Genomic DNA, 27229 nt, shown 5'->3' on the forward strand with positions numbered 1-27229 from the left:
TTTCATACTTGCATTTATCACCATCATGAACAATTGCAGTAGATAAAGAACCACACCTTCAATTTTTTGTGACTTACCTATGCACATGTGGTCTTAGCTTGAGAAAGGGAGGTGTAAGAATCTACCAGAAGTTTTATTTCTTTATTTTTGCAGTTTTGAAAGTGAAAACACACCTGTAATTTCACTTTCACAACTAGTGCAACATCTATGGGTAAAAAGTACCCAGGGACTTTGCAGCTATGGGAGCAATGTGAAAAAATGTTCTCATAAGGACATTCCGCTTCATAGCAATGTCTAGTGGCTAAGCTGTGACAAGATTTTTATTTATCTGTGTTCATCTATAGTCTGCAGATCCTAAATTGCCTGCTCCTTATGACCTATAAAGTGTAGAATAAATTCAATAGATATCAGAAAACAAAACTTTTGCATTTGACAGATAACATTAAAACACAAAAGAGTTGCATGTTTGAAAACACTAACCATATAATAAACCCCCTACACCACCAATCAGCATTTCCTAAAAGTCTGTGGCTGAACTAAGACCATTAAAAACAAATACAGTTGCAAGAATTCTTCTAAATTAAAAAAGAAAACAAATTTTCTTTTTCAAAAATGTAGATAAACAGCTTCCTAGCAAGCTCCTAGGGTTTCAACATCTGGACTGTTTCCACTGATGGACTACTGAACAAACAGTGCAACCCTTGAGAAGGTACATACTTCATCATAGCATTTCTTCATTTTCTTGGCCTTGCCCATGTATGGCCTTGAAAGTGTGAAGCAAAGTTTTAAATGCTGTCCAGACAACGAGAAGCCAGTAAAGCTCCACCAGTGCAGGAGAGACAGAATCAAAATATTTCCTAACAGCAACATTATAAACAGCAATATTTTAAGTAAGCTGTAAAATTCAAGCTAAGGATGCTTGCAGGCTTATTTTTGAAACAGAAGGATGCCCATCTTTCGACACAAATCGGAAGATGGGCGTCCTTCTCACAGGGTCGTCCAAATCGGTATAATTGAAAGCCGATTTTGGACGTCCCCAACTGCTTTCCATCACAGGGACAGACAAAGTTCATGGGGGCGTGTCAGAGGCATAGCGAAGGCGGGACTTGGGCGTGCCCAACACATGGACGTCCTCGACCCGTAGTGGAAAAAAAGGGCGTCCCTGACGAGCACTTGGACAACTTTACTTGGTCCTTTTTTTTGTTACGACCAAACCACAAAAAGGAGCCCAAACTGACCAGATGACCACCGGAGGGAATCGGGGATGACCTCCCCTTACTCCCCCAGTGGTCACTAACCCCCTCCCACCCTCAAAAAAAATTTTCAAAATATTTTTTGGCAGCCTCTATGCCAACCTCAAATGTCATACTCAGGTACATCGCAGCAGTATGCAGGTCTCTGGAGCAGTTTTATTGGGTGCAGTGCACTTCAGGCAGGCGGACCCAGGCCCACCCCCCCCCCCAACCGGTTACACTTATGGTGGTAAATGTGAGTCCTCTAAAACCCACCAGAAACCCATTGTACCCACATCTAGGTGCCCCCCTTCACCCATAAGGGCTATGGTAGTGGTGTACAGTTGTCGGTAGTGGGTTTTTGGGGGGGGGGGGGGGTTGGGGAACTCAGCACATAAAGTAAGGGAGCTATGTACCTGGGAGCAATTTCTGAAGTCCATTGCAGTGTCCCCTAGGGTGCCCGGTTGGTGTCCTTGCATGTCAGGGGGATCAGTGCACTACGAATGCTGGCTCCTCCTATGACCACAGGGCTTGCATTTGTTCATTTCTGAGATGGGCGTCCTTAGTTTCCATTATCGCCGAAAATCAGAAACGACCAAGTCTAAGGACGACCATCTCTAGGGACGACCTAAATGTCAAGATTTGGGTGTCCCCGACCATATTATCAAAACGAAAGATGGACGCCCATCCTGTTTCAATAATACGGGTTTCCCCGCCCCTTCACTGGGACATCCTGCGAGGATGAACTCAGGAAAACTTGGGCACCCCTTTCGATTATGCTCCTCTTGGTGTACCTCAGGGATCTGTCCTGGGACCTCTTTTCTCCATCTATACTTCTTCCCTTGGTACTCTGATCTCATTCAATGGTTTTCAGTACCATCTTTGTGCTGATGACTCCCAGATCTATCTCTCCACACCAGAAATCTCAGCAGGAATTCAGGCCAAAGTATCAGCCTGCCTGTCTGACATTGCTGCATGGATGTCTCACTGCCATCTGAAACTAAACATGACCAAGACTGAGCTTCTTATCTTTCCCCCTAAACCAACCTCTCCTCTTCCGCCATTCTTTATTTTTGTGGATAACACTCTCATCCTCCCTGTCTCATCAGCTCGTAACCTTGGGGTCATCTTCATCTCTTCTTTCTCCTTCTCTGAACGTATTCAGCAGACTGCTAAAGCCTGTCATTTTTTTAATATCACCAAAATTCGCCCTTTCCTTTCTGAGCACACTACCAGAACCCTTATCCACACACTTATCAACTCTCGCTTAGACTACTGCAACTTGCTTCTCACAGGTCTCCCACTTAGCCATCTCTCTCCTTTTCAATCTGTTCAAAATTCTGCCACTCAACTTATATTCCGCCAGTGTCACTATGCTCATATTAGCCCTCTCCTCAAGTCACTTCACTGGCTCCCTATCCGTTTCCGCATACAGTTCAAACTCCTCTTATTGACTTGTAAGTGCATTCACTCTGCAGCTCCTCAGTACCTCTCCACTCTCATCTCTCCCTACACTCCTCCCCGGGAACTCCATTCACTGGGTAAATCTCTCTTATCTGCACCCTTCTCCTTCACCGCTAACTCCAGACTCCGTTCCTTTTATCTTGCTGCGCCATATGCCTGGAATAAACTTCCTGAGCCGGTCCGTCAAGATCCATCTCTGGCCGTCTTCAAATCTAGGCTAAAAGCCCACCTTTTTGATACTGATTTTAACTCCTAACCCTTACTCTCATGTTCAGTACCCTTATTTTATCATCCCCACCTTAGTAATTCCCTTATCTCTTATTTGTCCTGTTTGTCTGTCCTAATTAGATTGTAAGCTCTGTCGCACAGGGACTGTCTCTTCATGTTCCAGTGTACAGCGCTGATATGATAAGTAGTATCATATAGATACTTATAGAAATGATAAGTAGTAGTAGTAGTAACTCTGCTTGTACACAGTTGCCCCCTCCCTTGTTTGATAACGGCGCATTACTGGTGAAAGCAGGAAATCAGGATTTAAAATCTCCTGCTGGTATTCAGTACTGGGTAATATGGTGTGGTAAACAGTGCAAGGGCGATCCTTGTCCTAGGCAAATTAGTATTTTGCTCACCCCTGATCCTTACTTACTCATGGTACTGGCATTATGGAGGAGGTAGAGCAGTGGGAAGCTGTGGCACAAGCTCTCACCATACCAACTGGCCAACCGAGTTCTCTCTTCAGCTGGCACTACTTGGAGATCTTTGCCAACTATGCTGCTCCACCAGGCTGACTCTGTTTACAGTTCTGCTGACTCCTTAAATTCTGTCTAGTTTGTTCAGTGGTAAGCCTGGCTCTGAGATTTTGATACCTAAAACTCCTGCAGGGCCACAGGGTTGAAAGTATTGCACAAAGGAACTTGGAGGGGGGGAGGGGGATAGCTGTACCTGCAAGAAATGTCTTACATAACAGTGGTGATGGAAAGGAGAACTGTTGTCATGGCTAGAGAATGACACGGGGATAAAGTTTGTCTCTGTCCTTGCCCCGTCCCCGTGGGTTCTGTCTCCGTCCCCACTGTCAGCTATCGTTGACACCCACCCCATCCCCGCAGGTTCTATCTCCGTTCCCGCCCTGTCCCTGCAGGCCCTGTCTCCATCCCCACCCCGTCCCCACAGGTTCTGTCCCCGTCCACGCCCCATCCCTGTGGGCTCTGTCCTCATCTGCAGAAGCCTCAAACACTTATGATTTTATATTTAAATCTTTTTATTAAAATATAAAAAGGAACAATATGCTGTGCAACTGTTGTGTATAAATTACAAATAGAGAACAGCTATAATAACCCTCCTTCCCACCACCACCCTCTACCCTTCCAATCCAACAATAGGTGATTTCTACTACACCAAGGAATCCTAATTCACACTGTTAAAATGTCCAGGGGTATAAAATACAACCCGTTCTATATTCCCTAGAGGGGAAAAATATGCCCTATAAAGCACTGTTATGTTTTTTAAATCTGTGGATAAATAAGAAATCATTAACAATCTCAGGATTCAATCTAGCTCTCCTGTCTTCCACAGTCCTTCCTGGAATAGAAGTTGTCTTCTTAGAAGATGTGCTGGTAGCAGGATGTACAGGATCTCCCATGCAAATTTTGCTAGTTGTGGCCAGTATGTTTGCTTGTTTTTCCAAAAAATCTAAATATCTTTGTAGGCATCAGTTAAACATAAATAACAGTCCAGTTCATTAACAGGCTTCAAAGTAGAAAATGACACGGGGACAAAGTTTGTTCCCTGTCCCCGTCCCTGTGGGCTCTGTCCCCATTCCCGTGGGATCTGTCCCCGCCTCGTCCCCGTGAGCTCTGTCCCCATCCCCGTGGTTACTGCGGTTCCCTGTCCCCATGTCATTCTCTAGTCATGGCCCCAAGGCATATAGAGCATGACAAGGTACAGGGTGAAAGGAGCTGGATCCTGTGGAGCTATTTGTACTGCTTTCATAGGCAGGCTTGGCACAACCTCAAGCTGTGGCGATGCTCTGATGGACTAAAAGCAAAATAGTGCAGAATTTGACTGGCTGCTGCATTGGACTAGTCAAGTTCTGCAGTATTCTGCCTTTAGTCCATCACAGCATGGCCATAACTTGAGCCTGTGCCAAGCCAACCAAAATGGCCTCAGGTGCAATCTCTGGCTTACATGTCATAGTCTGCCTAACTCTGATATAAAAGGTACCAAGAGAATGATAGATAGGTATTTGGTTTTCCAGTTGCTTTGGAGGTGTTACAGCTTTTCAGTTTTATACATTCCTTTGTTGGTTTCTTGTTAAATTTTCCTGTAGTATGTATTGCTGGAGAAGTTGCCTGCACTCATCTTCAGTGTATTTTTTGTGTCCATTATTGCCACAGCTTGATGACAATAAGCTGCTTATTTTGTAGGTTTGTCTTTACTACAGTTGTTCTTAGTGGATGAATGTTGTATAGGATTTTCTTCTGTTTGCTGGACATCTGTGATTTTATCTCGTACCTTCGTAATTGTCTAGGTTACTGTTCTCTCCATCTGGTGGAGTAAATGAAGTATTCATTCTTTTGCAGTTCTTCTTCTTGTGAAAATGTGCTTAAAAGCAGTTTCCTACAAATAAAATCCTTCAGATCAGATTCAAGTTAAATTTTGTATGGTGGAGGAGAGGCATTTTAGCCCCTTTTGAAACTACTGAGAACTAATGCTGTGATAACTAGTGTTCTGAGGATAACTTGTTCCCTTTTGAGTCTTATATGCATCAGTGAAGTTGGCAGAAGCTTTTCTGTATGAGAGTTTTATTGATTTGTCCTGTATGTTCATATTCAGTCACTGAATCCAGAGTACTAAGGATTTGTTTCTGTCATTAGTCCTGTGTGCTGTGCAGGATGCAGGGAACTGAAAATACCTCCAAGAGCCACTTCTTATAGAAATGCCACTCCTCCGCCCCCCCCCCCCCCAACCAGTACCCCTTTCAGTTTCACTTCTTCTTTGCCCTTCACTGCATCCTTACTGACTCAGTCACCAGGCAGCTTAGACAAGGAAGACTTCCCCAGGACCCAGGGGTTTCACCTATCCTGAGCTGCTGCTGCCACCTCACAGAAGTATGAGGAGATGGAGAAACATGTGGAACTGGAACCTGGTTCTCCCTTCTCTCTCTCTCCATGTCAGTTACTCTCCCTGTCTCTATGTCCCTAGTCCCCACTAGAATGGTGGCTAGTCAGGTTTCACTTCTGTTGTCTCATCAGGAGCAGCACCAGCACTCCTTGGGGCTTCTATCTCCTCTCCTCTCCTCTAGTAGCGCCATACTAGTGCCTGCATTTGCTACCGCTCCATGATCAGAACCCCCGAGCACGTGAAACTCCCTTATATGGTGTGAAGCCCTGCCCAGGCAGGGCTGGGTGCTGCCATTTTGCAGGCAGCACCGATGGAAGAGGAGGGAGCCACCTCCCTCCTCCAACAAGGTAGGGGGTGGGGAATGGCCGCTAGACCACCAGGTGGGGGGGGGGGGGGGATTCACCTGCGGCCCACTGGGCCACCAGGGACATCTGAGGGATGTTTGGGGGGCTGGAGACCCACTGGATCTCCAGCCCCCTCTGAACCTGTGTCAGGGGGTGGATTGGGGGGACCGAAGGTCCGCCGGACCTCCAGCCCCCGGTTGCTGGGGAGAGGGGGAGTCAGCTTGGGTTGGCTCGCAGTTCCTGCCAGGGCTGCCAAACCTGTATCAGGGGGACCAGAGGTCCACCGGACCTCCAACCTCCTGTTGCTGGGGGGAGCAGTGGTTGGGTCAGCTCAGGGTTCCTGCTGGGTTTGCTGAACCTGTGTTGGGGGAGGTCAGGTCGGGGGGACTGGAGGTCCATCGGACCTCCAGCCCCCGTTTCACTTGGCTTGGGCGGGGGTAGTTGGGTCCCATGGATCTCCAGCCCCTGTGTTTGACAGGTCTGGGCTTTTGACAGCCCAGACCTGTCAAACAAGTGCAGGAGGATTGCACTCAGGCACAGTCCTCCCGCACTTCCACCCCATGATCAGAGAGAATTGCGTGCTTAAATTTACATGCAATTATCTCTGATCATAGGACCAGTAAAGCCCTGTACTGTTCTAGCGCTATTTTTAGAGGTCTGTTTGGAACAGCGCGGGGCTTTTGATCATGTGCCTATCGGTTAGGCTTCAAAGTCTCCTGAGCTCTGACAGCAGACTGGCTCCACCTCTCCCCTGTCCTATCTTCTTCATGTCTTTTCTGTCTCCTAGCCTTCTGTTTCCTCCATCTCTTATTTCTCAGTCCCAGTCTGTTTTCCTTCTCCACGATCAGTATCTGAAGTCCATCAAAAGTAGCATTATAGAAATTCATATTTCAAATTCTCCCACAGACTCCACTGTAACCTAGCCTCCTGTTCTTGGCCAATAGGGAAAAAGAAAGAGAAGAAATGCTGACCTAATGCCCTGACCACTCATGATCTGTGTCTCTTCCTTACTGGCCATCTCTCTTCAACCTCTTTCTGTCCATCTGTTGACTAGACTGTGAGCTCCATTGAGCAAGGACTGTCTCTTCTATGTATTGGAAAAGCACTACAAACAAACTTAACCAAACAAACCTAGTAGTACTTAGATGGCAACTCTAGTAATTGGGAAATAAAGCCAGTGCCAGGCAGATTTCTACAATGTGCCCTGATCACGGCTGGACACATCTGGATGGGCAGGAGTGGGGCTTTGATGGCAGCTCCAGTAGTTGGGGAACAAGGCCAGTGCCAGGCAGGCTTCTATGGTCTGTGCCCTGAAAATGGCAAAGACAAATCAAGATCAAGTATGCATATGTAGTATCACATCATACCTTATGCTGTGAGTTTATCTTGTTGGGCAGACTGAATGTATCTGCCGTCATCTGCTATGTTACATATGCTTCATAGCATAAATGCCAAGCAGTAGCAGTAGTGGGAAGAGCAATAGAGAGGTGCTCTGTCCCTGAAGCTGCCTATGGTACAGAGCAGCAGGAAGAGAAACAGCAGCTGGCAACGAAGGGGCAGAAGTCACAAGGAAGTGGCTGGAGCAGCAGCTGGATCCTTCACTCTGTGCAAGAAGTTGCCCTTAACACATGTCCCTGTTTATAATCAGGTTTTTGTGTTTCCAACAGCTTAATGCAAACCATGTAAACTGCAATTTTGGGTTGATTCCATATTAATATTAATGAGCTGCTGTGCATGCAACACAGCTCATTGATATTGTATTGTGGTAGTCTGTATTAACCTGATTAACAGTAACAGGAGCTCACAACTGAGTTAAACCTATAGCAGTGTTTAAATATGTGTTTACCCCAGGTTTAACATGCTATAATGGTGTGTTAATGCTTTAGTACCTTGGTTCCTATCTCTGTTAGGTGACTCGTGTTTAAGAATAAAATGAGCAAAGCTTCTTATTCAGATTGATCTGGAGAGGGTTGTAAAATTGAACTGCATTGCAGCATCTGCTGCTTATGTGTAGGGCTACCAGAGGGGCCCAGGTCTTCAGGGTCAGGATGTGTCTCCAATGCTTCAGAGCAGGGAATGATGCTGTAAGGGTGACCGGGATGGGAGGAGAGGTCTGTCTGCACAGCTAAATCCTGATTTCCCTCCTTTTTTTTGTTTGCACAGGACTGTTGCTGCAGGAAGTGATGATGGCAGGGATGCATGAGCTGCGATTCACAGAGGAGAAGCCCCTGCTTCGAGGACAAGACACTGAGCTGGTGAGGCACAGATTCCAGGATCCTTTTCTTGGAGTCATGTTTAAGTTCTGTCATTAGCACCATCTGAGCAGGAAGACGAAATGCCATGCTAATGCAAGCCAAAACCATGTAGGGAAGAATGGAGTATGTGTGAGAGATTCTTGCTAACCATCTTCTGAATTTGGATCTTAGATTTAATGACTTGCCTTTTCTGTATCTCTCACCTTTCCATGCATATACCGTATATACTCATAAGTATTGCCACACTGGGACAGAAAAAGGTCCATCAAGCCACAGACTTTCCTTAGAAACCAGTGAAGGGGCACAGTATCTCTGTTCAGGGATTCATCTTACCTCATGTTGAAGTTTTAAAATTAAGATTCTGGAGAGCCTTCTAAACTGTTTCAGGTCTTACATAAGTGCATAAGTATTGCCATACTGGGAAAGACCAAAGGTCCATCAATCCCAGCATCCCGTTTCCAACAGTGGCCAATCCAGGTCACAAATACCTGGCAAGATCCCAAAAAAGTTCAGTACATTTTATGCTGCTTATCCTAGAAATAATCAGTGGATTTTCCCCAAGTCAATTCAATAATGGTCTATGGACTTTTCCTTTAGTAAGCTGTCCAGACCTTTTTTTAAACCCCGCTAAGTGCCTTTACCACATTCTCTGGCAATGAATTCCAGAGTTTAATTACATATTGAGTGAAGAAAAATTTTCTCCAATTCGTTTTAAATTTACTACTTTGTAGCTTCATCACATGCCCCCTAGACCTAGTATTTTTGGAAAGAGTAAACAAACGATGCATGTCTACCCTCTCTACTCCACTCATTATTTTATAGACCTCTATCATATCTCCCCTCAGCCGTATTTTCTCTAAGCTGAAGAGCTCTAACCACTTCAGCCTTTCCTCATAGGGAAGTCGTCCCATCCCCTTTATCATATTTATTGCCCTTCTCTGTACCTTTTCTAATTCCACTATATCGTTTTTGAGATGTGGCGACCAGAATTGAACACAATATTTGAGGTGCGGTCGTACTATGGACTGATACAAGGGAGTTATAACATCCTCACTTTTGTTTTCCATTCCTTTCCTAATAATACCTAACATTCTATTTGCTTTCTTATCCACTGCAGCACACTGAGCAGAGGGTTTCAACGTATCATCAACGACAATGTCGAGATCCCTTTCTTGGTTGGCGACTCCTAACGTGGAACCTTGCATTATGTAGCTATAGTTCGGCTTCCTCTTTCCCACATGCATCACTTTGCACTTGCTCACATAAGCGACTATAAGCCGAGATTTTGGGGTTTTAAAAAAAAAGCCCAGAAATTGGGATATCTGCTTATAGTTGAGATGGCACACCATTTCTGGTCTTCTTCCCTCCCCCTGCAGTGATCAGTACATCTTTCTCTCCTCCCCCCCTTCCCCCCTACCCTCAGCAGTGATCGCGATTCTTCTTACCAGTATGCCTGCACACTGCCTCTGAAGCTACCGCTGACACAGAAACTGCAAGCTGCACTGGTTAAGGGCCTTGAGCATCTGCACATGCTCAAGACCTGCAGGATCGGACAGGCCTTGAGCATGTGTGTATGCTCAAGGCTCCTTACCGGCCCAGCTTGCAGTTTCTGTGTCAGCAGTGGCCTCAGAGGCAGTGTGCAGGCATACCAGTAAGAAGAATTGTGGTCACTGCAGGGATGGGAGAGGGTTGGAGAGAAAGATTGTCATGCCAGACATCGAAGGAGGGATTGGAGAGTGAGAGACTGCCATGTAGGTTATGGGAGGGGGTGGGGGGGAGAAAGAGAAAACATCCATGACTGCTCCTGAAGGATTCAGGCAAAATCATTCATTATTTTTAACTTGCAACCAGCTCTGTTGGCTGAACTGCAGTAAAAGCTCCCTGGATCTGGCCAAGAGAAACTTTTTTTCTTCTAGGTGCTTAATGTGGTCATTTGAGGAGGGCCATAAACTAAATAATAGAAAAAAAACAACACAGATGTTACATAGTAACATAGTAAGTGACGTAAGATAAACACCTGAATGGTCCATCCAGTCTGCCCATCTGTCACACTCATTATCAATTCATGATTATATCAACAATTATTATGATGTTAAAAAATTGATCATGGTCTTTCTTTGGCATTTCTGGGTCACAGACCATAGAAGTCCACCCAGCCCTGTCCTTACGTTCCAACTAGTGGAGTTGCTGTCGAAGCCCATTCCAGCCTGTCTTGTCATTTGCAGGACGCAGACTGTAAAGGTCTGCACAGTACTATCCTCATGTTCCAGCCAATGAAGTTAATATTGAAGCCCTTTCCAGCCCATCCTAAACTGGATTGCCGTATGCGGGACACAGACCATACAAGTCTGCCTTACACTGGCTCAAGTTCATCACAGCTGGTCGCCATCTAAGCATCACTCAACACATCCACACACATGCAGCCATTTAAGTTTAGGCTTTTTTTAACCATTTATTTTCTAATTAGAGATCATCTGTGTTTATCCCACGCCATTTTGAATTCTGTCACCATTTTTGTCTCTACCACCTCCCTCTGGAGGGCATTCCAGGCTTCAACCCCCTTCTCTGTGAAAAATAATTTCCTGACATTACTCCTATCGCCCTGCAACCTCAATTTATGTCCTCTAGTTTTACCATTTCCCCTTCTCTAGAAAAGAGCTGTTTCTATATTATTCTTCAAGTATTTAAATGTCTGTATCATATTTTCCCTGTCCATTCTTTCCTCTAGGCTATACATATTCAGGTCTGGTCTTCTCATACGTCTTTTAGTGCAAACCCCATACCATTTTTGTTGTCTTCCTCTGGACCACTTCTAGTCTTTTTTACATCCTTGGCAAGATATGGCCTCCAAAACTGAATATAATACTGCAGGTGGGGCCTTACCAACGATTTGTACAGGGGCATCAGCACCTCTTTTCTTCTGCTGGTTAAGCCTTCCTTGATGCAGCCTAGCATCCTTTTGGCTACGATCACCACCTTGTCACACAGTTTTGTTACTTTAAAATCCTCAGAGACCATTCATCCCAACGTCCTTCTCCCTCTCTGTGCATATCAGCCTCTCACCACCTAGGACATATGGCTCCCTTGGATTTCTGCTCCCAAAATGCATCATTCTGCACCTCTGCGTTAAGTTTTAATTGCCAAATATTGGACCATTCTTCTAACTTTTGAAGCTCCTTTTTCATGTTTTCCACTCCTTCCGGGGTGTCCACTCTATTATAAATCTTAATATCATCCACAAAAAGACAAACCTTACCTTTTAAACCTTCATTAATGTTGCTTACAAATATATTGAACAGAATCGGCCACAGCACCAATCCTTGGGAACTCCACTACTCACCTTTCCTTCCTCTGAGTGAATTCCGTTGACACCACCCTCTGTTTGTCAACCAGTTTCTAATCCATTTCACCACTTTGAGGTCCTAACTTCAGCCTGTCAAGTTTATTCAAGAGTCTTGTATGAGGAACCATGTCAAAGGCTTTGCTAAATCCAAGTTGATTACATCTAGCGCACATCCTCAATCCAGTTTTCTGGTTGCACAGTCAATCAAATTTGTTTGGCACAACTTACCTTTAAAACCATGTTGCCTCGGATCTTGTAACCCATTGGATTCCAGGAAATTCACTACCCTTTCCTTCAGCAACACTTCCATTACTTTTCCAAAAACCAAATTGAGTCTTACCCGCCTTTAGTTTCCTGCTTCTTCTCTGTCGCCACTTTTGTGAAGAGGTACAAACATCCAATCTTCTCCAATCCTGTGGAACCTCTCCCATCTCCAAAGATTTATTAAACAAGCCTTTAAGAGGACCCAACAGAACCTTTCTAATCCCTCAATATCCTGGGATGGATCCCATCCAGTCAGTGGCATTCCTAGCCTCGATGGCACCCGGGGCGGATCGCCGATGCGCCCCCCCACTGGGTGCAGTGCGCCCCCCTGCAAAATGACACCCCCCGGGTGCACGCCGCGGGGGGGGGGGGCCGCAGCGCGTGCCTGTCTGCTCCCAGTTTGCTACGCTCGCTAAATTCTCTCGTTCGCTGCAGCTCCCTCCCTCTGCCCCGGAACAGGAAGTAACCTGTTCCGGGGCAGAAGGAGGGAGCTGCAGCGAACGAGAGAATTTAGCGAGCGTAATGAACTGGGAGCAGACAGGCGCGCGCTGCGGCACCCCCCCAGCGGCATGCACCCGGGGCGGACCGCCCCCCACCGCATCCAGTCCCATGACTTTGCCCACCTTCAATATTTCCAGACACGTCAAAACAAGTGCCTGTGATTCTTGAAGACACTTTAAAGCAGCTGCCTGTGTTTCTTATACTTCCCAGAGATTTCTGTGTTGTGTGAGACACACAACTTATTGATGGAGAGGTGATTTTCAACTGCATGGTTTCATAAACTGACTTTCTCTCACAAAGTGCTAGATAGTTTGCTGTCATTTATTTTGTCATTACATGAAATGAAGCACTGTTGGCCAACAGAAATGTACAGGCCATAAAAATATTGAAAGCTATCTCACACAAACTAAACCATTGTGCTGGTTTAAGGTCCATTATTTCCTTTTCACTTGTTTTGAAGGATTTTTTAAAAAAAGAGACAACCACCACATTGGAGGATCAAGATCCACTTTGAAGGAAACAGTTCAGAAGGAAAAGTAGCGTGATCAGCAGGACTCTTCCAAAGAATTCAGGAAGATGGAGATTGTTTTGTACACTGTATTCCAAATAAAAATGATGACTTCACATGGCACCATGTTTCAGTTGTGCCTGCCTCAGGAGTCTAGAAAGTACAAATAAAACAAATCACTATACACACATGTTGCATAAAAATTACATAAAAGTCAAATACATAAAAGAGTAAAAAGATATAAATTTAATATAGATAAGATTAATAAAAAAATTATAAAATATGGACTGTTAAATGAAACTTGGGGAGCAGAGAGTTATGTATAAATATAAAAAGTAATTCACATGAAAAGTCTATATAGTCATTACAGTGATAGTCCTATATTCATGACTGACATTGTTTACTTTACACAGAATTACATATTAATAGTGTAAAAAGGCTGGATGACCAGGATTTAGAACCTAGATGAATAATGAAATTCTTATAAAAGGGAACTAACCTGCATCTATAATAAAGCCCAAATACAGCACATAGTATTTCATGGAAATGCTAAAGGTGGATGAAGTCTATGAATAAAAAGGAGTTAAATTGTGTCAGAGAAAGATAAACATACATATATTTATTTATGAGATGACTAATTTCACATGTATATGATGATATGTTTAAAGAGAACATATAAGATATGTAGAGAAAGAAAAGAAAAATATATAGTTTCAAATGTTTTTATATGAGAGGAGAGAGGCATATAAAAACATTGAAATCAAAAGTGAAAAGGGTGAACTGAGTGAACAACAATGTAATATTTGAGAAGCAGAGAAAGTACATGAGATTGAAGTGAGTCTAGATATAAAATGAAAATAGTGAGTGCCACAATAAGGTGAACATAAAATGATCAATTGTGTGTTAAATCAAGTAGTATAATTGAAAAAGACTACTAAGATTACTTTTATGGTAAAAACAGTGGTGTAAAATTTAAATGGAAATCAAGCCAAAGGCTAAGATAAAGAATAATTATAGAGTTCTATGAGAAAAGGTGCTACAGAGAAACAAAACAGAGGCGATTACTATAGATGTCTGAATATAATTTTTAAAAAACTTTCCAAACAATTGAAAGTATACACAATAATGATAGGTAAATGGCCGAATACAAGCATCCGGAGTATAAAAACCACTACTAAATCATGAGAACCATACATCTGAGAATGTAGTACCAATTACTAAAAAGAGAAAGAAAAAAATAAAGAGAAAAAGGGAGAAGGGGGACAGTATGATAGCTTGCACAACATACAGTTAAAAGACCGAATCAAAAAAACATGGTCTATGAATTGAGCTTCCATCTAAAGGGATGCTGAAGAGGAGCGCTGAATATGCTATAGTTCTCTAAAATGAAAAATGCCGGGTGTGACTAGCTTGTTGACACCTAGGGAGAAGAAGAAATATGTGCTAAAACCACATGCATGCGGGAAAAACTTAAGGCCACATTGTGTGAAAACGTGACTAGATAAAGTGTTACTGATAAAAGTGAAGGAAGGTGACTAAAATCTAAAAATAACCCAGTTAAAACAAAAAGACTTATGAACAAAAGAACATACATAGATAATAATATTTTTTTATTTCAATTTCTGTTTATTGTGAGTCAGATAATCAATTACAACCAAGTAAGTGTAAAATAAAGCATTATACAGAATTTGAACTCGTTGTAACAACTATTGCAACTTATGTTGGAAACATTTGAGTCTTTCATATATCTACCAACTCTGCCAAATGCAAAGATATTGCTCACATTTTCTCCCTCCCTACCTCCCCCCTCCCTCCTTCCCTTGATAGTGAGATACTTATTAGCAAACATATACATTAATTTCTCACAGGGCTTCACATGTTCATAAGGTGACTTTTCCCGGCTGGCGTGAGCGTTTGCCAAAAGGGTGTCCAAATACGAAAGAAGGCAAATTCTGAAAACCTGGAGTCAGACTTAGCCTCTCTCCACTCAAACCTCATATAGTCAATCATTTTACTGCGCCATTGTTGGATGGTAGGACTTTTGGAGGAAATCCATTCTTTCAATATAACTGCTTTCGCTATTGTAGTTGCTCTGCGTACAAATCCTTTATATCCTGCTGGTATGGGGGTGGTCAGTAATGGTTTTCCAAACAATAAAAGGGGAGTGCGTTTCCATGGTGTGTGCCACAGTGTCGAAGTATACTTTAATAAATTAGTCCAGAAGGCTGTTATCTTGGGACAGGACCAAAACATATGGCCCAGAGTAGCGCCCTGGGCCAGACACTTAGGGCATGCTCCGTCCGGGGACACTCCTGCATGGAATGCCCTTCGAGGTGACATATGTATCCTCATTATAAACTTATAATCCATCTCTTGATAAGACACCAATTTTGAGGAACTCTGGATACTGCAAACAAAGTCTTGGAGAGCTGGCCTTGACACTGACACTGACAGCTCCTCACTCCAAGACGCTGCCAGTGCCATATAGTTGGGTTCCTGTACTGAGTCTCTAATATGTCTGTGATGCATCCGCATTGGCACTTTTGTTTGTGATTCCAAAGAAAAGGCGGAGGACAGCTCCTCCTGCACATCTTCTGTTAGTGTTGTCCATGGGATGCTATGGACGTAGTGTCTCAGTTGGTAATAATGGAAACGATCCGAGGGTAGTAGTCTGAATTGATTTTGTAACTCCTCAAACGACCGCATCTGACCCTCTTCTGTTAGTACATGGACTAAATAGATTAGCCCGTTCCTCTGCCATCTGGCAAAAGCAGGATAGATATTCCCTGGGGGGAAGCCAGGATTACCACAAATAGCCATAAATGGAGTCGTTCTTGCTGAGAACTGATGGTGACGACAGATCCACCTCCAGGTTGCTTTTGCCGTGGGGAGGATATATGAGTCTGTTAATATGGGTGGTAATGGACCTCCTCCCACATGGAGCAGGCAACTAAAATGAGTATCCCGGGTGAGAGTCGTCTCCATTTGAGTAGCCGAGAATACCGATGTTGACCGAAACCAGTCTGAAATATGTCTCATGCTACTAGCTATAGTGAGATAACGAATGCTTAACAGACCTAGCCCTCCATGCTCCACTGGGACACAGAGACTTGATGGATAGTCGGGCCCGCTTTTTCCTCCATAAGAAACATTGTAGGTGCTTATTCAATTTCTTCTCGTCTTCAGGCCTGAGGAAGAGAGGCAGCGTCTGGAAGATGTAAATCCACTTCGGCACCAGCAGGATATTGTACAGTGCTATTCTTCCTAATAGGGACAGGGGGTAATCTGTCCACAGCTTCAACCTGTGACAAGTCATCTCCATCAAAGGAGTTACATTCTCATGATATAGTCTTGTCATATCCTGAGTTATATACGTACCCAGGTATTTAATTCTATTCTCCGCCCATGATAAAGGAGTGCCCAATTCCTGTGCGCCCTTAATTGTGGGAAAAACCCTGAGGCCTACCGATTTATGCACATTTAAAATAAAACCTGACATTCTCCCAAATTCCTGGATCATATCCAGCAACTTTCCCAGAGTAGTCTGCGGCTGTGTGGTAATAATCATGAGGTCATCTGCGAAGGACAAGGCCTTAATTGTTTCTCCTCCCACTCGCACCCCTGGGATCTCTCCCGAGTGTTTGATGGCCCTCAGCAGGGGTTCCATAGCCAATATAAAGAGTGATGGTGAAAGAGGGCAGCCCTGTCTAGTACCCTTTTTTATGTGAAAAGATTGGGACTGTACTCCATTAATTAGCACTGCTGCTTCCGGGTCTGAGTACAGAGCTCTTATGGCCCCAAAAATCCACCCACCAAGCCCTACATGTGTCAATACCGTAAATATGTATTCCCATTCGATCTTATCAAATGCTTTTTCAGCGTCGAGGGAATACATACAAGTTGGAATTTGGTGTTGTTGGCTAGATGCCATAGCCAGTAATAATCTACGAACATTACTAGCCGCTTGTCTGGTTTTGACAAATCCCACCTGTTCCTCTCCAACCAATCTGGGTAGAATGTTTGATAGACGATTAGCTATAATTTTGGCTAGGATCTTGAGATCGACATTAATTAAGGAGATAGGTCTATAAGAGTTAGCCTGATCCTCCGGACGGCCTGGTTTATGAATTAACGTAATAAATGCCTTATTAAAGTGTGATGGAAATTTACCCTCCCCAATGATCTGTTCATAAAATTCGTGTATCCTAGGGTAGGAGGAAGGGGGTAGCAGCTTATAAAACTCCCCGGAGTATCCGTCTGGCCCTGGTGCTGACCCAACAGGTAAAGATTTGATCACATCTTGTATTTCTCTGGGATTTAAGGGACGTTCTAGATCACCCTGCTCTTCTTCTGTCAAGTGTGGTAAGCCTACCTGGTCCAGGAATTGAATGGTCTCTTTGCTGCCCACTGTCTGAGACGACTCATATAGGGAGCTAAAGAAGTTCTTAAGGATTCCAGCTATCTCCTCACTCTTATTATGGAGTTTTCCTTTATGGTCTCTAAGGGTCACTATGGGTTTCCGCAGTCCCCCAGATTGAGTCAATCTCGTTAGAAAGGCCCCCGACCGATCCCCATATCGTTGAAATTTATATTTTTGGTATGCCATGGAACGTCGAGCTCTTTGGTGTATCAGGGAATTAAGGGCCACCTGGACTGTGTGAAGTTGCTCCTTTGTGGATGCAGTAGAGTGTTTAAGATGTTGCTTTTTGGCTCTATTTAGGTCTTTTTCTAGCTTTAATATTGCTGAGGCAATTTTCTTGTTATGTGCTGAGGCATAGGCTATAATATCGCCTCGCAGCACTGCTTTGGCAGTTGCCCAAAATAAGTCTGGTTGATCTTTATGTTGATCATTATTATTGGAATAATCCTCCCATTTCTGAGCTAAATATGATCTAAAATCCTTATCTTGAGACAAGTGAACTGGAAATCTCCACCTCCTCACCTGCTGATAGAACCCTGAGAATTCCACATCCATCCACACAATGGAGTGGTCCGAGATCTCCTCCGGGCCAATTTCCACATTCAACACCCATGGGAAGGTGGTATGAGAAACCAATATATAATCTAGTCGGGAGAAAGTCCCGTGGGCACGAGATTCATGGGTGTAGTCTCGTTCTGTTGGGTGGAGACCACGCCATGTATCCACCAAATTTAATGTTTGCATGAAGTGAGATAGGGCATGTGATCTCGGACCTCCTCTATATGCCGAGCGAGGGTTAGAACAATCATATTGTGGTTGAGACACCAGATTAAAGTCGCCCATCACCATGAGCTGCTTCGAGAGGTAGGGCATACACACTTGGACCAACTGGGCAAAAAATTTTGGATCATATGTATTTGGGCCATATAAACCCAATATCACAAATTCCCTGTCTTGTATCCATACCCGAATCAGAATATAGCGCCCGTCCTGGTCCACTGCAATTACCTCTGACTTGGCCGCGAGCCCTTTCCGAATTAATATGGCCACCCCACCTTTACGGTCTCCGGATGCGGATGAGTGTACTTCTCCCACCCACTGGCGTTTTAACTTTGCGTGTTCTGCCTCCGAGAGTCTGGTTTCTTGTAAGCAACCCACATCTGTTTTATGCCTATTTAGGGCTGATAAGATTTTTGCTCTTTTAATCGGGGTTGAAATACCTCCCACGTTCCACGTGGAGAAGCGGATGGACTTAACTGTTACATTTGTGTGACTTTCCCATCGCTGATTCTAAAGGGTTGACACCATTCCTCGGGCGCCCAGCCTCGCCCAAGGAATCCCGTGATCCAATTCGCCACCTTATGTGTATATCCCCCATTATTATATAGATGTCCCATGTGAGCCTAGTAAGTCCCGTACAATGTGCATAAATCATGTATCTCAACCTATCACCCTTCCCAGCCCAGCCCCCCTCCCCCTTCCCTGACCTAATCCCTTATTCAACCTGTTACTCACTATTAACCCAACTATAATTCTTATGGAAATCAATGATGATGACCTCCCCTCTCCCCCACCACCCGGCACTCCAAAACAGCAATTTATTTAACCTTAATTACATTGGCCCGTTCCACTAGAATACTCACTACTCCAACAATTAGAGCTCTTTATCACGCAGATCTCTCTGGTTGTCCAAGTTTCAGCCTCAAGGAGGAAGAGATCTAAGTAATTCTGCTGGGACCTCCTGTGGTGCTCTGTAAGTCTGCCATTTCTCCTGGTGATATACTTTTAGGATCGCAGGATATATCAAGGCAAATCTTTGTTTAGTGATAGCTAAAGATTTACATGTAGGCCCAAATGCTCGGCGTCGTTCTTGTAGTGCAGTCGAAAAGTCTTGAAATATTTTAATAGGAGCCCCTTCAAAAACTAAAGAGTCTCGTTTCTGCCGCATCCCACGCAATATTTCCACTTTATGGATGTAATTGTGTACTTTTATCATAATTACTCTTGGCCTCTGATTTGGGCCTGTCTTGCGTCCCACACGATGGGCTCTTTCAAGGCACAGTGGCTCAACACTATCCGACAAGGCGAATTCCGACTTTAGCCACTTCTCTAGTACTTCTGGTAAGTGGTGTTCCGGAGTGGATTCTGGGAACCCGATAATACGCAAATTATCTCGCCTCGATCGATTTTCCAAGTCGTCTACAAGCTGTGAGTGTTTCTGCACCAGCTCTGCGAGTTCTGTCAACCTCGACGATATTCCGGCCTCCTCATCCTCCACCGCCGACATTCGCTGTTCTAATTCACCCGTTCGCTTTGTAGTTTCCGCTAGTAGCGATTCAAAGGCGGTGAGCTGCCCCGAGAGTTGCTGTAGTTGGTGAAGTTGTGGTTCCATTGCTGATTTGACCACCACAGTCAGTTGCTGCAACTGTGCCTCAGTGAACTCCGCAGGGGTTTTTTCTGGTGTCGGGTTCGCGGCCATCTTGGAATCGAGCGTTCTAGTCTTCTCCTCTTTCTTTCCGCTTTTTGGAGGCATGCTGGACTCTGATCAAGTGACAAACTGGTTCATAAAGTCCCTTTCACTCTCCTCCTCTTGGGGTGGTGATTTGGAACCGTGGCCCTCGCTGCCGGGTGCGGGTGGGAGGGCGAGGTCTCAGAGGAGAGCTACAACACGTCTGCTCTCTTCAACTCATCACGTGATCTCCCCCCATACATAGATAATAATAAAGAAATAACATCACTTGCAAGTTTCTTTTAAAAGGAAACATGCGGCGATACAAAATCAAAAGTATTGTGCATTTTAAATTTGGAAGGAACGTCAAAGATAATGCATCACAACAGACTGCAATATAATAGGGTGAGACTGTTCCTAAAATGCTCCATGCAAAAATAAATCTGATATAAACAAATGGTCAATACTGAAACTGCATGCATACAGAGAGAGATTGGGTGACAGTATGTGTAAATGTGAGTTAATATAGTGTTACTAATAAAGACAGAGGAAGGTGTTACAAAAAAAAAAGAAAAAACATGTGTAGATAAAATGGCAATGCAATAACATCACTTTAAATGGTTTATTTGAGATGCAAAAACGAAAATATGTGCATTTAAAATTAAAATGGTGCCAAGGGTAATGTACCACAATAGACTGCAGTGCAATAGGCTGATACAGTGAAGCGAGCCTGCTTAGTCAAAATACATAGTAGAGTGGCACTCAGCATGCTGTAAGCGAAAATGATAGGCTTGATGTAACAGCAAGTAATGACATAAAAGTTAAATGAAGAAGCTGGATGCCCTTACCTTTATAAAGACTGTCAGTCACAAAAACCACCACAGCTATGTGTTGCTCAGGCTATGGTACAAAATACAGGGTAAAAAAGTGAGCGTACTCGGAAGAAAACAAATTTAGCTAAATAATGTCAAGCTCAGCATAGCAACAAGCAAAAAACTCAAGGAGATAAGTTGTAGAGCTACATCTTACCTCTAAAGATGTTGTTGGTCCTAAACCAAAATAAAACAACCAAAAAGGAGGAAAAAAAAGGACCTCACAGAACTGTGAGATGCAAAAAAAGGAGTGAGGATAATCCAAGGAGGATAACAAAGAAGTCTTTTTATTGAAAATACTAAAAAAACGACCCGACACGGCCGTGTTTCGGCCCTAAGGCCTGCCTGAGGAGTCTTGATCACTCTCTGGTGTTGCAGTGTAATGTTCTACAACGGAGAAAACAAACACACAAGTCTTGTAAATCAAATGCTTTGTTTGACTTGTTAAATTGCCGAGTAACAAATGATGTGCTGTGAGCTAAGAATGATGCAAAAAAAAAAAAAAAAAAACCGTCAAAGAAAAGTAGTGCTGTGACAGCAGTGCAAATCGCTAAAACAAAATGCGGGACATGCTCAGTACATTATTTAAAAAGCATTTTGGGCGCCAAGAGAGGGAGGAGGGTCAGTATTCAACGTGCTGTGTAAGTTGTTAGTGCTGTACTCGCGTGTCTTGGAAAAGTTAACGTAAAGACCATGGACAAACAACAGCCTGAGATGATAGAAAGAACAGTCATGAAATAAAAGATGCAATGGCAAAAGTATTAAAACAAGCAGCACTTTGAGGGACAGCAAAGTAAGAAAATAAATAAATAGTTTAAAAGTATGCAAGAGTATGGAAGAGTCCTGTTGGTCAAGCTATTTTTCTTTCTGACTTTAAAACATGTATTGATGACTAAACGCAACATTGTGAAGTTATTAAAACTATTGGCAACTTTCCTCTTGGAACATCTATATATATAAAACTCACCCTCAACGTTCTATTGGGTTCTGACGTCACTGAAGCCAAGGTTCATATGTTCGAAGCTCTGAAGCCTCGAAAAAACACAGTCTCTGGGCCCCGCCCTCGCGTCAAACGTTATGACATTGAGGGTGGAGGCGGAGCAATTCACCAACATCGATGACGGGTGGGGGGGGGGGGGGGGGACACAGGAAATCCTTGCTAGCGCCCGTTTCATTGGCTCCAGAAACGGGCCTTTTTTTACTAGTAAAATATATTAGACAAAACAATAGAGTCAGATCAGATCTAGATATTTTCAATGTTAGAGGCTATAGGCATTAAAAGAATTTTTTTTTGTTACATTTGTACCCCGTGCTTTCCTTAGGTTGATGTGCCTTCTTTGCTCTTTATTTCTTTGAGTACTGGTAATTTTGGAACTTGGTATCTATTTTCATTGTAATGTACTTACATTCTAATTGCAAAATAAAAAAAACATCATGGTCTGTCTCAGTTGGTCACTTGAAAATCGGACACAGACCCAAGAGGTGAGCCCTTATGCCGATCCCAGGGCAGAGAATCAGGCCCGGAGGCGAGGAGTCGGTCCTTGAACAGGCAGTCTGATAGGCCCAAGGCTTCACCTGTGGTGACCGCTGTTCCCCAGAGGTTGAGCCCCTAGGTTCAGGTGGCAGGCAGGATTTCGATGGAAATTGGGCTGGAAGAGACCACCCGGGAAGTACCTGTCTTGTCTGTGAGGAGACAATGGGAATCCTGGTCAACCAGTAGTGAAGACAGGCCGCGATCCAGGCAGGGTCCATTTCAGGCAGAGGTCGAGGCAGGCTGCGATCCAGGAAACAAGTCAGGTTCAGGCAGAGGTCAGGGCAGGCGGCAATGCAGGAGACAAGTCAGGTTCAGGCAGAGGTCAGGGTGGGACAAGTCAGCAAGAAGAAACGCACCAGCACAATCCAACAAGGTAGTAGCCGAGGCAAAGAAGCAGTGAAAGATTCCTGGTTTTAAAGCTGAAGGCGTCTGACGTCAGAGGAGCGCACACCCACAGGTGCATGCCCAGACTGTAGATGCGCCAGATGTAGGCACCCAGACTGTAGGTGTGCTGGAATGTAGGCGCCCAGGGGAAGGAATCTACATGCATAGCATCTGGGTCAGGAACATCGTGGGCGCATATCTCTGGCTGCGCATGTTACACTCCAGGTTTGTGACAGTAACCCCCCCCCCCTTCATCGGCCCCCCTCCGACCCGGGCCCGATTTGGATGGGTAGCGTGAGTGGAAATCATGGAGCAAGTCAGGAGCATGAATATTGGAGGCTGGTTCCCAGGAATTATCCTCAGAGCCATAATGTTTCCTAGCCAACAAATAGTAAAGCTTCCCCGCTCGCCATTTGGATTCCAGAATTTTGGCTACTTCAATATTCCATATCTGGAGAGGTCTCAGGAATAGTAGGCTGCTTGGGTTCCGGGTGCCACTTGGAGGCTAAAAAGGCTTCAGAAGGGACACATGGAAGGTATATCCTGAAGTGCGGAGGCAGCCACAAGTGATATGTCACAGCTCCGACTCCGAAGTGTACTGAAAAGGGTCCAATAAGCTTGGGCGCAAACTTAAAGGAGGGTAAGCAGAGTCATAGGTACTTGGTATTAATCAAGACTTTCTGACTGGTCTGGAACATTGGAGCAGCTCTTCTTCTTAGGTCTGCAAAGTGTTTATAATGATCTGTGACTCGTTGGAGGTATTCCTGGAGTTTGTTCCAGATTTCATGTAGCTCCTGAAGGGTGCGGTTCACCACCGGCGGAGAAGTCACCGGAATAGGTAGAGGCAGTCGGGGGTGTTGTCCATAGAATATAAAGAAGGGTGACATCTGAGAGGACTTGTGGAAACTATTATTATAGGCAAATTCTGCCCAAGGGAATAGAGAGGTCCAATCATCTTGCTGATTATTCACATACATTCGTAGGAACTCTTTGAGGGTTTGATTTACTTGCTCCACTTGACCATTGGTCTGAGGATGGTATGCGGAGGAGAAGTGGGTAGTGACGCCTAAAGTGGAGCAGAGGGATCTCCAGAAACGTGAGGTGAATTGTGGTCCACTGTCACTAGTGATGCGCAGGGAGAGCCTGTGAAGGCGGAATATATGCTGCACAAAGGCCTGAGCCAGGGTCACTGCTGAAGGAAGGGCAGGCATAGGTATGAAGTGTGCCATTCAGGACAAGCAGTCGATGAATACCCAGATTACTGTATTTCCTTGAGATGTCGGGAGGTTGGTGATAAAATCCATTGATATATCTTGCCAAGGAGTTTGAGGAACAGGTAAGGGTTGAAGAAGACCCCAAGGTTTGGCGCGGGTTCCCTTGTTTCGGGCACAAGTAGGGCACATAGCAATGAACTGGCGGATGTCCTGCACCATACGGGGCCACCAGTAATGTCATGATACCAAATGAAGGGTCTTCCGAAATTCCAGATGTCCGGCCAGGTGGGAGGAATGACCCCATTGTAAGGCTGTGCATCGTAAACGGGATGGTACTGGAGCAATAGTGAGTGATGGAGAAACACCCATGGTAGTAACCACACAGGGGTTCCTCTGGTTCATCAGGAGACTCAAAGGTCCTGGATAAGGCGTCTGCTTGGATGTTTTTCTCTGGTGGTCTGAACGTATGCCAAAAGTTGACGCGAGCAAAGAATAAAGACCACCGGTCCTGTCGAGGGTTGAGATGCTTGGCATTCTTCAGTAGAAGAGGTTCTTGTGGTCAGTGATGACTGTAAAAGGATGGGCCGCCCCTCCATTAAATGACTCCATTCTTGCAAGGCCAGCTCGAGGGCCAGTAGTTCTCTATCCCCGATGTTGTAGTTTTGCTCGGTAGGGGTGAACTTCTTGGAAAAGAAAAAACATGGATGGCGTTTCCCTGATTCAGCGGTTTGGGACGGGATGGCTCTGGCTCCTAGAGAGGATGCAGCCATCTCTAGAATGAATGGCTTCTCTGGGCCTGGATTCTGCAAAACAGAAGTGGACAAGAATACGTGCTTCAGGTGATTAAAGGCCTCCAGGGCTTCAGGGGACCAATTAACATCAGCCCCCTTCCTAGTGAGGGCCGTTAATGGGGCAGTAATAACAGTGGCGTACCAAGGGGGGGTGGTGGGGGCGGTCCACCCCGGGTGCACGCCGCTGGGGGTGCCGCGCGCCTGTTGGCTCTTCGTTTTCATGCTCCCTTTGCCCTGGAACAGGTTACTTCCTGTTCTGGGGCAGAGGGAGCATGAAAACGAAGAGCCGGCAGGCGTGCGGCACCCCCCCCCCCCCCAGCGGCGTGCACCCGGAGGGGGGGGTTCTTTTCGCTGGGGGATTGGGGGTTCTTTTGCCGGGGGGGCATCGCGCTGTTCCGGGGGGGGCGCTGCACCTGGGAGGCGGGGCGCATCAGCGATCCGCCCCGGGTGAAAGCCCCCCTAGGAACGCCACTGAGTAATAATGACGATAGTAGTTTGCGAAGCCCAGGAAGCATTGCAGGGCTCGAAGCCACTGAGGTTGGGGCCAATCTTGGATCGCTTACAGCTTCTCAGGATCCATCTGCAGTCCCTTGGAGGAGATGATATACCCGAGAAAGGGAATGGACGTCTGATGGAAGGCACACTTCACAAGTTTGGCAAAGAGGTGATTATCACTGAGACGCTGGAGGACTGTTCGAACATGTTTTGGATGGTCTTGAGGGGAAGTGGAAAAAAACAGGATATTGTCTAAGTAGGCTGCGCTAGTGTAGGCGCATGTTTTGGGCGCACACAGATCCATTTTTCAGCCTGTAAAAAAGGCCCTTTTAAGTTTTTGCCGAAAATGGACATGTGGAAAAATAAAAATTGGTGCGCATTCATTTTGGATCTGAGACGTTACCGCCACCCATTCACTTAGTGGTAAGGTCTCTCATGTTAACCACACGGTAATCATCTAAACACATAGAATGCCGATTACTGCCCGGTTTTCACTGCGCACCGTAAAATAAAATATAATTTCCGGTGCGCGTAGCAGACACGCAAAAAATGAAATTACCACACAGGCCATGCGGTAGCTGGGTGGTAATTCCAAATTGGCGTGCATTGAGTGCACATAGGTGCCTACACAGATTAGTAAAAGGGCCCTTAAAGACTGGGCATCCAAAAGGCAGATGACATTTAATGTGGACAAATGTAAAGTGATGCACATTGGGAAGAATAATCCAAATCATAATTACCTGATGCTAGGGTCCACCTTGGGGGTCAGCAACCAAGAAAAGATCTAGGTGTCATTGTAGACAATATGTTGAAATCTTCTGCCTAGTATGCGGCGGCCAAAAAAGCAAACAGGATGCTAGGAATTATTAGGAAAGGGATGGTAAATAAGATCAAGAATTCTATAATACCTCTGTATAACTCCATGGTGTGACCTCACCTTGAGTATTGCATTCAATTCTGGTCGCTGTATCTCAAAGATATAATGGAATTAGAAAAGGTTCAAAGAAGTACTACCAAAATGATAAAGGGGATTGAACTCCTCTCATATATGGAAAGGCTAATTAGGGTAGGGTTCTTCAGCTTAGAAAAGCGACGGCTGAGGGGAGATATGATTGAGGTCTACAAAATCCTGAGTGGTGTAGAACGGGTAAAAATGAATCAATTTCTTCTCTTTCAAAAAGTATAAAGACTAGGCGGACACTCAATCAAGTTACATGGAAATACTTTTAAAACAAATAGGAGGAAATATTTTTTCACTTAACGAATAGTTAAGCTCTGGAACTAGTTGCTGGAGGATGTGATAACAGCGGTTAGCGTATCTGCGTTAAAAAAATGTTTGTTCATGTTCCTGTAGGAAAAGTCCATAGTGTGTTATTGTGATAGACATGGGGAAGCCACTGCTTGCCCTGGGATGGTTAACATGAAATATTGCTACTATTTGGGTTGGGTTTCTGCAAGATACTTGTGACCTGGATTGGCCATTGATGGAAACCAGATACTGGGCTAGATGAATCATTGGTCTGACCCAGTATGGCTATTCTTATTCTTATGCCCCATCCTGGACATCAAGGAAATGAATTCTTGTCTGCGAGTCCAGCATCTCCGGATGGAAACTCTATGCTCGGTCATTGCCTCAGTGAGGCTGGGGGACTTCTTGACTTCCTTGGACCTCATGGAGGCCTACCCCCACTTCCCCATCACAGCTCCTCACTAGAGATGTCTGTGCTTCTGTGTGTTGGAGCAGCACTTTCTGTTTCGGGCTCTGCCCTTTCTTCTTGCTACACTGCATCGCATGTCCTTCTATGGTGATGTGTGGTGGCTGCGCACCTCCAACATCAGGGTATTCTGGTTCCTCCCTCCCTGGATGACTGGCTGGTTCAGGCTGCCTTGATTTCAGGGCCAGTCTGGTTTCTCCTGGAATCCCTGGGTTGAGTGGCGAACCAGCCCAAGAGCCGTCTGGCCATCTCAGCCCTGGGGTATCCTTGGGTACGGTCTGTCCCCCAAATATTGCAAAACAGGGCAAAACTTTACGGTCTCTG

General features: G+C 44.9%; 1 protein-coding gene across 2 annotated transcripts in view; it reads left to right on the forward strand.

Annotated features, from left to right (window-relative positions):
• Positions 1-27229, forward strand: part of NDRG4 (NDRG family member 4) — a 372584-nt gene that overhangs the window by 75037 nt on the left and 270318 nt on the right. For both annotated transcript variants that reach the window (XM_030203589.1, XM_030203590.1), the window contains exon 2: positions 8324-8415. In XM_030203589.1, the coding sequence (XP_030059449.1) occupies positions 8344-8415 (72 nt within the window). In that variant the 5' untranslated portion in view covers positions 8324-8343. The remainder of the gene's footprint in view (positions 1-8323; positions 8416-27229) is intronic.

This window comes from Microcaecilia unicolor, chromosome 5, assembly GCF_901765095.1.
Source record: "Microcaecilia unicolor chromosome 5, aMicUni1.1, whole genome shotgun sequence".
Classification (NCBI taxonomy): domain Eukaryota; kingdom Metazoa; phylum Chordata; class Amphibia; order Gymnophiona; family Siphonopidae; genus Microcaecilia; species Microcaecilia unicolor.